We start from the raw sequence: 18,031 nt of genomic DNA, 5'->3' as shown, positions 1-18,031 counted from the left end.
GAACCTTATCAAGAGTAAATTGAGAAGTCGTCTTATTGATGAGAACCTGGAATCATGCCTAAAATTAAAAAGAACAACATACAAACCTGACTTACCCAAACTTTCCAAGGAGATGCAAGGCCATTGTTTACATTAGTTTTGTCAGTCATTGTCATGATTTAATTTTATGATATTGTAAGGAATTTAATTTTATCAATAAATAATATCGTTAAGTATGATGTCAAGTTTTATTCAACGTACCTATAGTTTAACTAAGACTTAAAACTTTAAGTAAAGTTTATTAAGTTAATTTTAGGGAACATTGTGGAGTGAAAGAAGATGTAGTGTTGAGGATTGAGAAAGGTATGTTGAGATGGCTTGGACATATAGAGAGGATGAACGAAAGGAGACAGACGAAACAAGTATACAAGACGAGTGTGGATGGGAGAGTTGGAAGGGGTCGACCTCAGCGAACGTACCTCAATCAGATTGAGGACGTTTTTAGCAAAGGCCAGCTTAGGAGTACCCTAATTAAGTAATAACAATGTACCTACCTATATAGTTTAAGTTTAAAAAATTTGGCTCTCAAAAGAAATTTCATTCGTTGTACTGTTGATATTTGGCTCTGTTGACTAATGAGTTTGCCGACCACTGACTAGGGCATGTCACTTCTTTTCTGTGCCCATGGTCCCTTAGTGATCTGGAGGGCTCACTCTGGCCCAGTTCCCATCTACACCTGGCACTGGAGGGCAGTTGGGCTAGTCACAGCCATCCGGCCATTGCAGCTTGTGCTGGGGCCTGGGCAAAGCATTTTAAACAGGCTGCCTTAGAGATTCCCACCCGTCACAAAGCAGGAGATTCAGCTCAGAGTGGTAACTGCCAAGACTCGATTTCAGCCTGACTGCCAGCCTGTGAAGGTGCCAATGTCAGCAGTTGGGGTACTTCTTTGGTTGGGAACCAGACGGGCCACCCTGGGGGAGGGGTGGGAACCAGAAGGGCCACCCAGAGGGAGGGGTGGGGACTGCCTGGCAGCAGGAACTGGAGTGTCTGACTGGGTTAACATGAAACCTCTCTCATTTGGTTCGGCTTCAACTGTTTTGAAATCAGAGTCACTCCTTTTTCAGTTTTCTGTAGTCTACAGAGCCTACATAGAAACAGAGGGAATAAGCAACAGAGACCCTAGAATCTTTGTCAGAGCTTCTTTTCAAAATGTTTGTTTTGTTGTGTGTGTCTTTTTATTTATTTCAGAAAGTAAGGGAGAGGGAGAGAGAGTTAGAAACATCAATGGTGAGATTCATTGATCAGCTGCCTCCTGCACGCCCCCTACTGGGGACTGAGCCCACAACCCGGGCATGTGCCCCGACCAGGAATCAAACTGTGACCTCCTGGTTCATGGAACCGCGCCTGCCAGGCAGAGCTCCATTTTAGAATGAGGAAGTCTCAGAGAGAATGGGTCTTGCATTTCGTTCCTCAGGAGGCTACTCGGGTTCTCTGGACAGCATTGGTTTAGAGTCAAGTCCTTCAACAAGCTCAGCAAATAGCATTTCAAGCCAACACTGATGCCATGGTCACAGACCTATATTACTCTGGAAACAGCTTTACAGCACCGCCCCCACCCACCAGACTTAGCACCCCTGATCCCTAACCAGATGACTTCGTTCACATTTCAGACAATAGTTAAAATGGTAATTTTAAAAAAAAACCTCACACAAGTACGTTTATTGAATTGAGAGACATGGGGATGGGGAGAGACAGAAACATCGATGTGAGAAACATCAGTTGGTTGCTTCTGATACGTGCCACACAGGATCAAACCTGCAACCTGGGTATGTGTCCTGCCTAGGAATCAAACCCGCAACCTTTTGGGGCACCTGAAGACACTCCAACTGAGCCACCAGCCAGGGTGGAAAATATATTTTTACTAGAGGCCCGGTGCATGAAAATTCATGCACTGGAGTGGGGTCCCTCAGGCCGGCCTGCCCCCTGACAGTCCAGGAGCTCTCAGGGGCGGGAGGCGACCCGGCGATTAGGGGAAGGAGACACTCCATCACACCTCTGCTGCTGCCATTGCCGGCAGCGCAAGCCTCGGCCGTCCCTAGTTACCTGAGCCTCGGGTGGCCATGGACGGCTAGGGGGCTGAGGGGACTGGGAGACTCCGGAGGAAGGTGCGCAAAGCAGCTGGGCCCACCTGGGGGGCGGGCCTGGCCTTGCCGCATGCCTGTCGCCCCCGAGGGGCCAAAGGGACTGGGGGCCGCCATCTTTGAGGGCATGGCAGTCAATTAGCATATTCCCTCCTTATTGGCTGTGGGCGCCACCATCTTTGCAAGTGCTTGAGGGTCAATTAGCATATCCCCTCTTTATTAGATAAGATTGATTTCAGAGAGGGAGAGATAGAAACATTTATGTTGAGAATCATGGATCGGCTGCCTCCAGCACGTCCCCCCACCTGGGACTGAGCCACAGCCCGGGCATGTGCCCTGACCGGGAATCGAACCATCACCTCCTGGTTCACAGGTCAACACTCAACCACTGAACCATGCCAGTTGGGCCAGGGTGGCAAATTTTGTTATAGTGTACCATCACCATCACCACCACCAAGTCCTACCCAAAACAATGTGGAAGTCTTTGCTGTATTATAATGTGGAATATTAATCTCTAGAACCATAATTTCTCTTGAAGAAATAATTCCTCTCACACAGCTCAGAGTTATTGCCAAACTGTTTAATCAGTTGTTCATAGTTTTTCCAAAATTATATAACCCTGACATCTAACATGTGGTCATTTGCTTATGACTTCTGCCAAGTGTAAGGGCCTCAGAACTGGGTATTTTAAGAATAAAAAATTACATCCTTGTAAATAAAAATTTAAACCAAAGACAATCTCAGATTGTTTGTTTGGAAAATATCTGTCATTTTTCTCCAAACACATCTCATCTTTTCTTGGCCTTCTAAGAACAAGCAACCTTTTCCTTTAGGTCAGAACATACTAGTGTCCCAGGGTGGATTAATGTCACCGAATGATATCTTAAATTTGAGGATTTCTCCTCCCTCTTCAGTTTTTAACTTTATGGGCAAGGTCAGTTTTATTGGAAAAGCTAATGAGATCTATGAACCTTCTTTCCAAAGTCCAAACTTTAAAGGGTTCATAAACCCTGGTTCAGGAAACTTGGCTCTAATAAACCAGTGCAGTGGCATTGCTTCCAAACACACAAAAATAGACAAGTGAAATATTATTGAAGGTCATGAACACCACACAAAATATGTAGCCTGAATGAATACCATCTGGTTGGCTGTCCTTAAAAATAGGTTGACTGGTACCACTATTCCAAAAAAAAAAAAAAAGAGATGCCCGGCCAGAGTGACTCAGTTGGTTGGGCGTAGTCCTGTGTATGAGGTTCGATTCCTGGTGAATGGGTTGTGAGCTCAGTCCCAGGTAGGGGGTGTGCAGGAGGCAGTCAATCAATTATTCTCTCTCACATCAATGCTTCTCTCTCCCTTTCTCTAAAAATCAATAAACTACTTAAAAAGAAATTTAAAAAAAAGAAAAAGGCAGGACAAAGAACAGTTTTTACCCATAATGATTTATTCTCTACAATACTTCGTTAAAGAGTTCAATGATTTGCACTCAGCAGTTATATAGCCAAGAGCCAACCAAGTGTAATACGAAGAATTGGTCTGAAGTCCTTGCACTTGAAGGCTATACAAAGTCTCTTGCTTCAAGGAAATAGGAAAATTAATAAAAAACACACAAGCTCCCTAGGCTCCAGAATCTCAACAGAAAATAACACCAACAGTTAGTGAAATTGTAGGTGTTAACATGGAAAACAGATCTTGTGCAAATATTAACACCTAGGACTTCTGTATAGATGATTTTTATTATAAACAATAAAATGTTATGTCTCCATTACAAACCTTTCATACTGAAAGGATCTCTAACATGAATTGCTTTAATATTAATTATGAAGCAAAAAAAGTTTAAGAACCTCACAGTGGGAACAATCCAACACCAACAAACTCTAGTGATGAGACATTCTCTTTTAATGTAAAACAAACACAATTCATAATTACAGAGAGAATGTCCCAGCTGTGGGTGTTATGAGACAAGTTAACTCTCCAGACCAAAGGCACTCACTGCTAGGGATGAAACAAGCTCTGACCAAACCAGCCACGTGGGGTTGGTTCCTTGAAAACAGTGGTCACCTACGGTTCAGCTTGAGCAGCCCAAGGACAAACGGAGCAAGCAAAACCATCCCTTCTCTTTAATCCCACCACTCACAGGTGGACTGGCCGCCCTCATCACTGCGCAGGTGGAGTGTGCGGAGAGCAGTTCAGTCCTAGTTGGGAGCTGTCATCCCCTCTGCACAACGGCCACACGGATGATCCAGACTCAGTGTTTTTCCTGAGAGCCCCCTGCCACACCTTCATCAGGTGGCCATGACCGGGCACTCCCAGACTGCTTCCTGACTAGGCCCCGTTTAAGACGGACACGGATAGTGCCATTCTTTCCAGGGCCACATAACTTTCCTTGGTCAACTGTGGAGTCCCTGTGACAAGCAAGGGAACCCCGAGCATCTCTGCTGCTGGGCCTGGATGGAGCTCAGGGACTGGAAGCCCCCTGCAGTGTGGTGCTGGGCTTCACCAGCCAGTTCTTGTGCAGATTCCCAGCCCCCTGGTGTGTGGGTTCAAATTTTTCTGTTCATTTTCTTAACGGCAGGTATCCTACCCCACCCCTGATAAGATAAAATAAAAAAAAAATCACACTATACATTGGGGAAGACAGATAGGGCAGCATTTCTACGAGAAACAATAGGCTTGAAAAGCATGGCACTGTAAATGCTTGCATGACCAGTTTCACTGAGCGTGCTCAGGGGTAAAATTTTAGCACCATTTTTTTTGCTTTTTTTTAATCTTTAGAAATTAAACACAACTTTTAACATAGAACACTTGAACAATAATGAAGTGTAGCCCTATAGATCAATACTGTTGTACAAATTGAAGGTGGATGGTTTAGTCCCAAACTGACCACCCTGACATCAATCCATGGCACCTAAAAGTAACTGTCGTCACGTTTGTAACAAGATATTTATTATTCTCAGCAGCAGGAAATCATGAAACAATCCCTTCATCTTCAATAGCTTTTTTCATTACCTCTGCAAGGAAATGTGGCAGGAAGTGAGAATGCAGCCCAGCCTGGGCATCCGATGTCAGCCCATTGCCCCTGCAGGCGCCATAGCCGAAGGGATGACGCCCAGCTAACCTGCCCACCTTTACTCCTCTCTTCCAAGAAACGAGACAGCTATGCCTATAATAGCATGTGTCGTGTCTTAGACTGGGTCCCTGTCCACCCCCTTCCCCAATTCCTGGCAGAAAAAAACTCAAAAGGTCTTTTGACTTGACTATTTGCCCATTCTGGAAAGCCACACCATCACCACATAAACTTTTAAAAATAAATTAAATAACAACATTGTGTCCACGAGGTTGACATCCAGTCACTCCAAGAGTTCTCCAAGCGCGCTGCTGGACAGTTACCCTCAGGGCCTCTCCTCCCACCGGCCACTCCTCCTGGCCCTTCCAGCAGTGCCTCCGTGACAGTGCTGCCACAGCCCCTTCCAAGTCCCAGCTGCCATCAGTCTGCACCAAGCGGGTGAAGGCTGGGCAAGAGGGAGAGGAACTTGCTGACAGGTACTTAGTCAGCAGCTATGGGAAAGGGAAGTAAGTATGCCACAGGAAAAAGGAATGACCTAGACTAAAACGAGCTGTTTGGAACCCCGTCCCGGTGGGGTGAAGACTCCCAGCATATTAGGCAAGATAACGATTCACCTTGTTTAATTACACAGCTTTGTTCTAAAGTCCTGTGAAGGACTGAATCAACTGTCTTCTCACTTCTACAGGGAAACTAGGAAAAGGAACTCCTCTGCTTTTCAGTCCCTTAAAGATGTTTGCCTGAAAAGACAAAAACAGTTTGGAGACCTGGATTTTCTCCTGTGACAATGTGTCTTTCTACAGCCCGACCCAGGTGCTTGTGTGAACATCTATGTCTTCTGTGAACCTATGCAGCTATAGGCACTGCTACCAGGCGAGGAGTGAGGTAGCCGGGTGGTAAGGAGGAGGCCTCCCCTTTCACGCTGCACGCGGCAAGGATGTCAGGACCTCCTGCAGGCGTCCCAGTTCATTCCTCAGCAGGTTCCACCACAGAGCTCCCCGTGCAGTACAGGAGACTCCCTGCGAGAAGAGCGCCAGAAAATCCAACTGACAGCAGGGTTAGAATCAAACCTTGGAGGCTGGCTGAGCATCGAATGCGACCTGCCACGCCATCCGGGGGCTTTCCATCTGGAGGTGGGTGTCTGTCCAGGAGCCTCACAAGACTCACGGTGCCCACGGCCACCCCGAACATGGCGTCCACTTATGAAGCATGGAGGTTGTCATCATCTGTTGGTATGCAATGAACTGGACGTTTAGAAAAAGGAATTTAAAACAACCTAAAAATGTGTCTTGTTGGTCTCCGTTGCCCAGACTGCCAGGGGAAAACACGTCTACTTGATCTGGGGAGGCTACAAGGGTGCAAGTGGGGTCAGCCTTCAGGAATCATGACTTCCAGCTCCCACTGTGTAGCCAGCAAGCAGGTGGCCACCTGCATGCCGAGGGCCTTCTGAACCCACAGGCAATTCTCACTAGTCATGGAGGAGCCCCAATCCAACGGAACCCCATAATGAGGAAAGGCTGAAATAAGGCTTGGGCCCCGCGAGTTCTGTTTCATTCAATATAATCCCGTTCTCCCACCCCAACCCCGAGTCAGCTGGAGGCAGACTTGGCAACGGAAGCTAGCATCATAAAATGGTGCAGTAATAGAAGTAACTGGACCAGGAAGAGGAGGCGTCTGCTCCAATGATGTCATAGCCATTGGTGGCCACAGGGGGGTGGGACTGGTCATGCAGCCGTGTGTCAGGAGTAATGATTGTAGAGGGGCGGGGCATGAAGAGTGCCATTCTGGAAACAGTGCTGTCGAGAAGCAATATATTCTGCATAACTGATTGTCACTTTCTCACTTCGGTACCTGTGTAAGGAGACAGGGAAGGGTATTATGAACCCCAAACACTTCATTCAGTAAAGTCACTCAGCATAGAAAACCAAAAGCTTATTCCACATTTTGAAAGAATAAAATGGAAGACCAAGAGCAACCTTACTTACAGAAAATGAAAGACAGCACAAGAAAACAATGTTGTTATTACAAATGAACGAGATGAAAAAGCACAATCACAACACCCCTGAGCAGGGGTTTTCTGCACATCCCACCTTTAAACACTACATGTGCTTATCGTCAGGCTGCTCTTAAGCAATCTGCTACGGGGTCTGGAGGAAGAATCTCAAGTCAGAGGACATGGGTGGCAGATTGGAAGAGGACTGCAACCAAGGCCCAGTGTAAACTGCAAGTCTACTTTCAGGTTAAAATGAGGTAAAATGACAGAAATACAACCTCAATTTGCAAAAAGCAACAAGCGAGTTATTTATAACCAAAAGGGCACAGATACCTAATTCTGGGTCAAATTCTCATGAAGCAGGTTAAAGGATCCTGGGTCTAGATAGGACGGCCTCAATTCCTGGATGAATATGTCATCTATCCCAGGGTCATCAGAACAGAATTCATAGCACTTTGGCTTTGCTCTGGAAAGAGCCATGAGTCAGGATGCGAAGCATGGGTGTTACAAACCTATGGAGCCTACTACAGACCACAGGAGCTGGGTGTGACAGTCCTTACCCAGAGCCATCTCTTTCCCACTGTAATCACTCCTCCACTGCAAGGTGATTATTCCTGAATTTTGACAGGGAAATGGCTGTTCAAATAAATTATAATAATAATAATGATAATAATAATGCTTTGTATTTGAAGATTTATTTTTTAATTTTTCTTGGAATCCAAAGCATTTAAAAAACACTGGGTTATCTTCCAAATAGACCTGTGAGGTTACTGTATGATTATTCAGCATTTTACAGATCAGGGGCCAGAGGCCCACAGAAGCCCATAGAAGCTAAACCTCTCAGTGTTTTTGATTTCAGTAGGGATGGGAAGAGAACTGACATCTATGCTTGGCCCTGGTTTAGAAATTCCTCATGTATCACCTTACCACAGCCTAAAACAACCCTAAGGCATTATCATTCACTTGTTACAGACAGGAGAGTTTTCCACTTAGAGTGGCAGAATAACTGACCAGGTCCCATGGCTAAGTGGTGGGGCTGTGTTTCAGACCCCAAGGCCACGTACACTCTACCACACTAGGCAGCCTCCCCAAAGAAGCATTCACTTCAAACAGGCAGGGGCGTTTCCTTTCAACTCTTCATACCAAGCATTTTCTGACTGTTCCTTTAAGGTGCCACCTGACCGCCTCAGCCTCCCCCAAAGCGCATCTGGCACAGACACCCACGACTTGCTCAGTGGCCTCGCCCTGCTCCCTCTGCTCTCAGCTTAGCTGTTGGGACACTCAGGAGGCTGAGTCTTTGCTTTGCTGCCACTGTCTCCGCAGGGCCTCACTGCACCGCACTTCTGTGGTTAGGAGACAGCAGAGATACTTTCTTCCCCTTTCCATCAACAAGTACCCTCCATGCAAACCCAACTAAATTAAAATGACAAGGAAAACGAGACAGGGGGTTACCTGGTGAGTCTGATCGTTTTTCTGAATTCACTGGTAATTGGAGCCTTAAAGCCACCTTTCCTGAGCAAGGAGTCTATTGTCTGGATCTGATCCCAGTCTGAGGAGAGGAGACACACTGAGGTCAGCGCACAGTGACAGAGGGGCATGCTCTCACACAGGGAGAGGCGGAAGCGGCCATGTCTGCTAGGCAGGAGCAGGGGGAGCCCTGGGCACCGAGTGGTCTGCTCACTGACAGTCCAAGGGAGACCTTGGCGACCTGAGACGGTGGCCTGACACATGCCGTGTGACCGTCCCCAGGCCCTGCTTCTGTATCTTTCCTGTCAGAGGTGATCCCAGTGTCAATATCTAGGAACAAACATGGTCCCAACGTAGACTGGCTGTGGGCCTAGTGCTGGGAGCCAGGGATGTTCTGTGCAAAGAGAGAATTCAATTCTGCAGCTTATATTCCTCGGTGTGGCCTTCCTTCATTTGATGATTTCTTGGAGTCCAGTTTTCAATTATAGAGAATTGATAGTAGGAGGGAAGCTATTTCTTTAAAAAGGATGGGAAAGTTGTTCACACAGTGCTGCTGTGTTGTTCTTGCATGTTTGTAACAGATAAAACCGAATATATCAAACTGAAAACCAAACAAAACTCCCTAAATTACTGCGGTATATGCCACTTTTTAATTTTCCCAAACAATATTCAAATGGCAAAAGTACTCTGATTATTTACCGAAGTTATCATCACATCTCAGTATCAGAAAATACTTATGGTGTGCCCTCTCGTACAGAAATATGGGATTTATGATTTCAAAAAGGTGGATAAAAGGCTTCTGTTTTATGTCACATCCTCACTGCTTTTGAAAAAGTTTAAATACAACCACAATGAAAATCAACAAGGCAACTCGCTGGCCACATAATTAGTTCACTGACGTATTAAACCGGACATTTTTCTCTATTTCAGGTTCACATCTAACAAATACTGTGTGCGTGTTAATTTACATATTAATAATAAAAAAACAGAATTCCAAGAAAGAAAGAATATGAGGTTACATATCACAGAATGTACAAGCAACATTTATAGGTATTCTTTTAAAGGGAAACCTGCCCAACCCATTTCCCATCTTCAATGTCACAGTTTAAGAACTTAGTAACTACCAAGTTCCTTCGCCCCCAACACCTCTACTGCTAAATTCTTTAAAAAACAGGATTAATTACATTTTGCCTTTTTCCAAGTATAATACTGTTTAATAATTCATGACCAAGAGTTCAAAACTCCCAATATGGGCAGCTTCCCTTCACAATGAACTCCATAATATGGTCAAGTTGATTGGTGGAATTTTGCTACAATCACCAATCTTGGAGGACAAGAAATAAAGCTATTCCCTGAAAGTGAAATAAGCAAGTAAGTAGGAGCAATCATTCCCCCCTCCTTCTCCCAGCTTCTGCATCGTTCAGAGTTCATTCCTCCTTCTAGAAGAAGCTGGTAGGTATTAAAAAGAAGAAGGGCACTCATTCTTAGTGGCATTTGGGCTGAAAGACCACACACTCTATTCTCCTGCCTGTTAGTCAGCAACACCATGTTCAGTGTTGTTCAATGAAATTCCATTTGTCCAACTCACCTTGCTCCTTAGCAACCTCAGGTAAATATGTGGCTGTACGTTTGACACCTTTTTCATTGAGGAATTCAATTCGTATTCCATGGACCCCTACCTACAAAAAAAAAACCCACAACCAAATAAATGGCACTGATTTATTCTAAGGACATTTCAGCCACCCACACATGACCAGGAGAACCTCTTGATTTTCATCACGAATGATGTCAGATATAAAAGCCAAAAAAACTAGCTTGAGAGATGTGATTCCACATGTAATCACCTAAGTGTATAAGGATTATAGGAATAAATTCTTTCAATTGCTCATCTGATCATCTTGAACACTCCACCTTTAATCTAGTCCATTAAATGAATATGCCACAGGGTTTGATCTGGCTCAGGGCCCTTCACAAATGACTCTAAATAACAACTTTGACTCAAGGGCTCACCCAGAAGGATCTGGAATATTCCACTTTATCATGATTGTTTCTTTTGTTGTTTATTTAATATTATTGTCATTATTTTTAATTTATCTTTATTGTTGCAAGTATTACAGATGTCCCCCTTTCCTCCCCCATCTCATTATTACATGGGAGAAGGACGTGAACCAAAGCAGACTTGGAAGAAAGAAGAGAAACCTTCATAATTCTGCTTCTGATATTGTAGCACTTTTTCTGTCCACCCATGCTGCCCGTAATTGTTTCCAAACTCAACTGTCACATTCTTATACCCTCTCAATGAAGGAGATACATCACCATGTACTAACCCGAACCCAAATGCAACGCAGAGTTCCAAATGCAGCTGTTCTCACCTCCCAGTCCAGGTAATCACTGGCATCCTCAAAGTTAGTAAGGAGGGAGACAGAGCAGGAAAGTTTAGGCAGCTCCTCTCGGGTCAGGGGGGGGAACCGACTGTCCTTAAGTGCACTGGAAGGGGACAAAAACACGTAAGTGAGGCTACTCTGGAGGTGGGAGCATGTGCCCGAATATTTACAACTGGAGCTATGCAGAGAACGTCTATTATCCATTCACACCCAGGTGCTAAAAACAATTGATGCTATTAACTGTCTATACTTGAACCAGTAAGTGACTCACAGATTACAGCCTCCACAGTTCCTGATCACCAAGAAGAGAACACTCATTCTTTATTACTTTGAAGACATAAAGTCTGGCAGTTGTTTTCAATTCTGTAGACAAATTTGATCGCCAATTTTTCCACCAATCTTATGCCTCGTGTAATTACCTGGTTAACGTGTATTCCCTGAGTCCTGAATGAAGATTCATGGCTGAGAAGGTCCCAATGCAGCCACGAAGCCGCTTGTCCCGCCCTGTCTTCCATGTCACAAAGAGCGGACTAAAAAAGCAAAACACAAAACACTCTCCAGCCCCAAATCAATCATGGATAAGAACAAACCTTGGCTTTATTCCTGTTCATTTGTTATTCCCCCAAATGATTGCTTTCTGAACTGCCAGCTCCCTGCAGGACTCTAGTCCCCTCTGGGAGGCGTACAGTCCCGGTGGGACATGGAGAGGACACCTCGCAAGGCGCATGAAGAAAGGCCCTCTGGGCAGCCTTTCCCACGGGCCTTGCTGACACATGCATGTGCTACAGTCCTCTTCCTCTGTCCAGGACTTCACTTTTTTTTCTTCTAATTCTCCATGTCCTTCTCCTCTTCTTTACTCTATTTTGAATGTCCAAGTTCCCTAGTTCCACCCTTCATGCAGACACACTGGGCCTGTGCACCTTCTCCTTGTTATCTGCACGCACTCCCTACAGCTCCACACTGTTCCCATAGTTATTTCTGCCAATGGCAACTACAAATATCTCCTGCTCATAAATGTTCAGAAAAGAAAAACAATGTTTCCAGAAGAGAGCTTATTATTAGCAGAAATTACCACCTTCTGTTTCTAGGCTACATCAGATGGATGGTAACGGGTTTTCTAGGAAGAAGTCTCGGGTCTGTCTCTCTTCCTGAGACTCCTCCATGCTCCTATGCCTTTACCTCTTTGATGCCTGAATTAAACACTTCTAAAAAGCAACTTAAAAATTTCAAGTTACATACTTCTTTGATCATTGTTACAAAGCGGATCTCCCACCCACACGTCTTTCCCTTATACTAACACACTTGAACAGCACCAGCTAGAGTTAACTGTCTCAACACTACTCCACAGCCCTCAAGTAGTCCACTGTCTGCAGGCGGAAATAGGAGCCCAAATAGAATGGCCCTGCAATGCTGCAGCCACCACCCACTCTCCCAACCTGTGTCCCTCTCCTTTAGAGATACGCCTGCTCCCACTCAGACCCAGTGGGATCATCTGCACCTGTTCTGCAGGGTTTTTCTGACTATGGTACCCTGTGGCAATACTGCCCTGAAAAGTTAGGACTTTTTCTCTTCATCTCTTCTCCTCTGACACCACCACACAGGAGGGATGACTTCTGCTCCGCTCTGCCCACAGTGCACCACACACTATTTCACTTTGTGCCTGTGGTTGGAGGACTCAACAAGTCTCCCAAGAACAAGGACTTCTCCTCATGCCTCTGCACTCCCTGCCCAGTGGCTGTGCAAGGCCTTTCTATGCTGCGTGCTCCACGCATCTCAGAAAACAAAGCTCAAAAGCTCTTCCAAGCCAGCTCGGAGTTGCTCCGATTCCGAGACAGGAGCAGACACTGGCCTGAGTTTCTTCACTTTGCACTTTATACACATACTGCTCCCATCATTGGCACGTGAGAGGGCTGGGGACAAACAACAGAGTCTTGAATTAAAAAGAGTAAAACAGAGCCCTCGCCGGTTTGGCTCAGTGAATAGAGTGTAGGCCCGCGACCAGAAGGGTCCTGGGTTTGATCCTGGTCAAGGGCATGTACCTCGGTTGCAGGTTCGATCCCCAGCCCTGGTTGGGGCACGTGAGGGAGGCAACCAGTTGTTGTGTCTCTCTCACATCAATGTTTCTCTCTCTCCTTCCCTCCCATTCACTCTAGAAATCAACGGAAAAATATCCTCAGGTGAGGGTTAACAAAACCAACTAACCAGTAGAGCAGATTCTGACATGTGGGTGGGGTGCCAGCAGCCCTGAGATTTCCATGGGATTGCTGTTGAACAGAGGGAGGGGACCCTGTGAAAGCATCGCAGCTCCCATTAAATGAGCTCCCAGTTCACCTGGACTTCAACACTACGGGGGTCCACAACGATGTGACAGTGTGACGATGTGACAGTGTGACCTGTACATTTGAAACAACAGAAGAGCCAAGAAAAAAATCCTGATTTCCAGAACATTACTTTCACCAGCCTACACCTCCTCCAAATATAACCTAGTCCCTTTCCAATACTGAATCCAGTGGATACTCTAGGTATTTCTCACCATCCTATTCCTAAATCACATTCAAGTTTTTATAAGTAGTGGGAAGATGCCATCCTGCCTTTCTCATTGTCCCCTGCTCTGATGGATTTACTCACTAGGGGTCATTGGTGAATCTAGGAAGTCGTGGCTGAGGGAAGCCATAGAGGTGACAGTAGAGGACATCAAAGCAGTAGCAGCACATCTCTGCGGTCACCACCAGATTCTTGGTGGTGTTGGCAGTTCCATTGGGTCGGGGAAGAGGACTCAGAGCTCCCGATGCGGGATTCATTCGTGTAATGGGAGAGTTTCCAGGTCCCAGAGTTAAGTCTGACACATTCTCCCGACCACTGCTGCCATCCACATGCTGGTGGTTTTGAAGAGGTCCTGAACTAGAGCCAGGGACAGTGGTGGACTGGTTCCCGTGAGTGTGCGTTCCACTTCCAGATAACTTGGGCTTCTTGACCCCACAACAGCCTGCTGCCAACTTGGGCTCGAGTGGAGGAACGCAGCGTCTTTTTCCCATCCTGACTCAGTGCTCGCGGTCTGGAATGTACAGAACCCTAACCAAAAAGAGAACAGATAAGCATTGACTCAAATGGTTAGCTAAAAAGAGAAAACAAAAACAGAAGAGTCTCCACACAGAGGCAAGAGTCATCAAGGCTCTTTCTCCCCCAGGTCACATGGCCACAAAAGATCCCAGGCCAGCTTGACTAGAAGAAACCCTGAGTTCCACAGCAGGAATTCCTACAGGGAAATCATTTTTTATTTTCCATGAAGCTATGGTCACCATGGATGGAGGCAGGCAGCACAGTGTTCTCTTGCCTGGGCAGAAGGAAGGGTGGGGGCAGCCCGAGAAGCTGGATGGTGGACTGCACTGTACCTCGCAGACTCTTCCTCAGGCTGCTTTCTCTGCCGCTTCAGAGGGTCCAAATGCAACCACCCTAATTTCAAAGGACCCCAGAGAGACATCCATGCTTTTCCTTGTTAACCGCATCCTTTCAGCATTTCCTCATCACTAACATGAATTATGTGTGATTTCAGCCCCCGACCTTAGTGAAGGTGAAAAGCAGTTAGCTGCCATTCCACAAAGAGCACACCTTCTAACACAAGGCTCCCATCTTTCTGTCCTCACAGCTATCATTCACAAATGCTCATTTCCTTTGGTTTTCAGAACTCCACTTTCTACACATCTCTCTAACCTTTTAAGACCTCATTCAAGAAAAGCTACACCTAGTAGAAACCTTTATTCATACAATGACCCAAGCTTCATAGTCCTTTTGTGAGGTAGCCTTTCTGCCCTGTCATTGCAAAGCAAACAAATGCAAAACCACTCAGCTTAACATAGTGTGGCATCAGATGGGCCAGAAAGCCATCTGATGATGTGAATGGGAAGGAGGATCTTTTTACTTAATTTTTTTCTTAAAAAGCCCAAGGTAGAAATGTATAGCTATAACATGACCAAAATCCTCTTTCTGTTGTGTCAAAAACCACAGAATCAGGAAATAGAGATCCTAGTTATTTCAATATCGATTATACCAAAGTTTGTAAAATTCTCTTGACTTGAGAAAAGTATACTGGTTTTTCTCAAGTGACTACATGTTTTAGCCCTTCCCTAGATATTCTCCCTAAAATTTTCTCTGATTTGAACACATAGCACATAACTGCCTTTTTACACATTGCTCTAAAACATAGTGTTTTGGTTATAAATTCCACAGCCTTTTAAATCAAATAAGATGTTTACCTACCCACTTGCAATGCCATTAATTCTACAAAAACAGATTGTCACTTGAAGTTGAATGAGATATAAAAATTTCACAAGTTTTACTCATTTATGTTCTTGATATATGCTGATCCATAACAAAATACACATTTTTGTATCTAGGGCAATTTTTAGTTGAGTTGAAAGAGCTGAGGAATAATACCTTTGTACTCTTCAATGTTTGGCTTGAAAATAGGATTCTTTTTGAGAAAGCCTTATGCACTTGATCCATTAAAACTTCCAGAAACTATACTGATTCTGAGCACAGACTTCATTGTCTTGTTCAGACATTTAAGAAAGGGGGCAGAACATCTTGTTTGAAAAACACTGACTCCAGAACCAACTGGCCTGGGTTCAAATCCTGATCCTTCAGGATTGCCTCTCTGACTCAGTTTCCTCACAATGTGAGTAACCAGACTTGCCTCTGTGGTTGTTAGGAAAATGAGTTAACATATGTGAAGTGCTTAATACAATGTCTGGCGTGTAGTAAGTGTCAATTTATTCAGCTGCTCTCACCATCTGGGTTTTGTTTGACTGCTCCCACCAGCACGAACTCCTGGAGGGCCAGGACTTCACTGTGGAGTGCTTGCCCTGAACAGGTGCTCTCTAAACAGGGTTTCACAAAACCCTCAAAACCACTCAGCAAGACAGACGATGCTGTCATCTTACAGAGGTGGGACCTCAGGCTGAATAAGCCAGATAACCCGCCTAAAGACAGACTGCCACTAAGAGGCAGAGTTAGAACTGGGAGCACAATCTGTATGCTAGACTCCAAGGCCTGGGCTTTCCCATCAAGCCACAAAGTGTGAGGCCTGCCAATAATAACGGTTGGATTCAGCTCCTTTCCTAGGGGCATGATGGAAAACAAACTACATCCAAGGGTGTACTAAAAACTAGCTTAAGAGTTTGCAGAACCTTGCCAACAAAAATGGAGCAAGAAACAAATTCAAAACCAACATCTCAGCCATCACCTGGACAAGTACCAATTCCCCTGACACTGTCATTGGAGTTCACAATGGATGTCACTGGCTTCTGAGCTCTCATTTAACTTTCCACCTTGTATGTAACGTGTTAAATGAAGCAGAACAATCTCTACAGAGTTGGAGTTTTAACACCCAAAATTCAAAGAAACAAAGAGAAAGGGTGAAACACAAAGGTTAAAAAAAAGAAATCTTTGCTCATTCTCATTACACCAAAGCACACCTGAAGGAAGAGCTAGATGTTATGAGCTTGTGACAACTCAGGTGTTTGTTAGCCGGTGTTATCAACTACCTGACTAGGAAACACCCCAGAACAGAGCAACAGAAGAGATTTCACACCACACCAAGGCAGAAGAAATGAATTCTCGGAATATTCTGCCGACACACAAAGTACAACCACTGATCTGCAGTGGGAACAAACACAACAGACTACATTTAACAATTCCCCCACACCCTCTCAAGCTACAATTTGAAATCAAGAGAACCAACCCAAATCTTGTGACTCTTTAGGCCCAAGCATTTCTTGGGAGGCCATTAAGCAAATAATTCAATTGATATTCTCAAGTAGTGACCAAAGGCAGCACTTTATCTTTCAGCATAAAGCAAATATTAAGTGAACTACAATAAAGAATGTTAAGTAGCACTGGCCCGGTGGCTCAGTTGGTTGGAGAGTTGTCCTGATGCTCCAAAGTTGTGGGTTCAATTGGTACATGTCCAGGGCATATGAGAGAAAACAGCCAGTAAATAAATGGACTCTGCATCAAAGATATATTAGAAGGCACTACTTAAAAAATTTATTCTATAAAATTAAATCTATGGAAAATTCAAAACATAAACAAAACAGCTTAATGAACCCAATATCCAGCCTTAATAATTTTTAACATATGGCCAATCATTTTTCTTTTTTTAAAATGTTTTTGTTGATTTCCAAGAGAGGAAAGGAAAGGGAGGGAGGGGCAGAAACATCGATGAGAGAGTAACGTTGATTGGCTACCTTCTGCATACCCCCTACTGGGAATCGAGCCCAAAATTCGAATCCCAGGCATGTGCAGTGACCAGGAATCAAATTGGAGACCTCTTGGAGCATGGGATGCCCCTCAACCAACTGAACCACAGCAGCTGGGGGGTATGGCCAATCTAATTTCATCTACTAGAGGCCCAGTGCATGAAATTCATGCACTCAGGGGGTGGGGGTCCCACAGCCCAGCCTGCACCCTCTCACAGTCCGGGAGCCCTTGGGGGATGTCCAACTTACAGGGGAGTGGGCCTAAGCCATCAGTCGGACATCCTTAGCACTGCCGCAGAAGTGGGAGAGGCTCCTGCCACCGCCACTGCCAGCCATGTCTGGCTTCTGGCTAAGCGCACTGACCACCAGGGGGCAGCTCCTGAGTTGAGCATCTGCCCCCGGTGGTCAGTGCATGTCATAGCGCCCGGTTGTTCCACCGTCGGGTGGAAAATGGCTCTCTGACATCCCCCGAGGGGTCCCAGATTGCAAGAGGGCACAGGCCAGGCAGAGGGACCCCACCGGTGCATAATCGGGGCTGGGGAGGGACATGGGAGGTTGGCCAGCCGGGAAGGGACTGCAGGAGGGCCTGAGGGCGTGTCCGGCTTGTCTTGCTCAGTCCTGATTGGCTGGACCTCAGCAGCAAGCTAACCTACCAGTGGAGCCTCTGCCCCCTGGTGGTCAGTGCATGTCATAGCGAGCAGTTGAGCGGTCCTAGCATATCATTAGCATATTATGCTTTGATTGGTTGA

At 45.4% G+C, this 18,031-nt stretch overlaps 1 protein-coding gene across 9 annotated transcripts in view; it reads right to left on the bottom strand.

Annotated features, from left to right (window-relative positions):
• Positions 1-3,540: 3,540 nt before the first annotated feature.
• Positions 3,541-18,031, bottom strand: part of AMMECR1L (AMMECR1-like) — a 24,105-nt gene continuing 9,614 nt past the window's right edge. For 2 of the 9 annotated variants that reach the window (XM_014550408.1, XM_014550407.1), the window contains 7 exons: positions 13,654-14,097; positions 11,445-11,555; positions 10,969-11,128; positions 10,230-10,320; positions 8,627-8,723; positions 7,508-7,640; positions 6,961-7,032 (listed from right to left, as the gene is read on the bottom strand). In XM_014550408.1, the coding sequence (XP_014405894.1) occupies positions 7,508-7,640; positions 8,627-8,723; positions 10,230-10,320; positions 10,969-11,128; positions 11,445-11,555; positions 13,654-14,060 (999 nt within the window). In that variant the 5' untranslated portion in view covers positions 14,061-14,097 and the 3' untranslated portion in view covers positions 6,961-7,032. The other 7 variants (XR_001364671.1, XM_005879460.2, XM_014550410.1 and 4 more) reach the window with 7 other exon arrangements.

This window comes from Myotis brandtii, unplaced genomic scaffold (assembly GCF_000412655.1).
Source record: "Myotis brandtii unplaced genomic scaffold, ASM41265v1 scaffold600, whole genome shotgun sequence".
Classification (NCBI taxonomy): domain Eukaryota; kingdom Metazoa; phylum Chordata; class Mammalia; order Chiroptera; family Vespertilionidae; genus Myotis; species Myotis brandtii.
The sequence above is the reverse complement of the archived record's forward strand: the minus strand, read 5'-3'. Positions and strand labels throughout refer to the sequence as shown.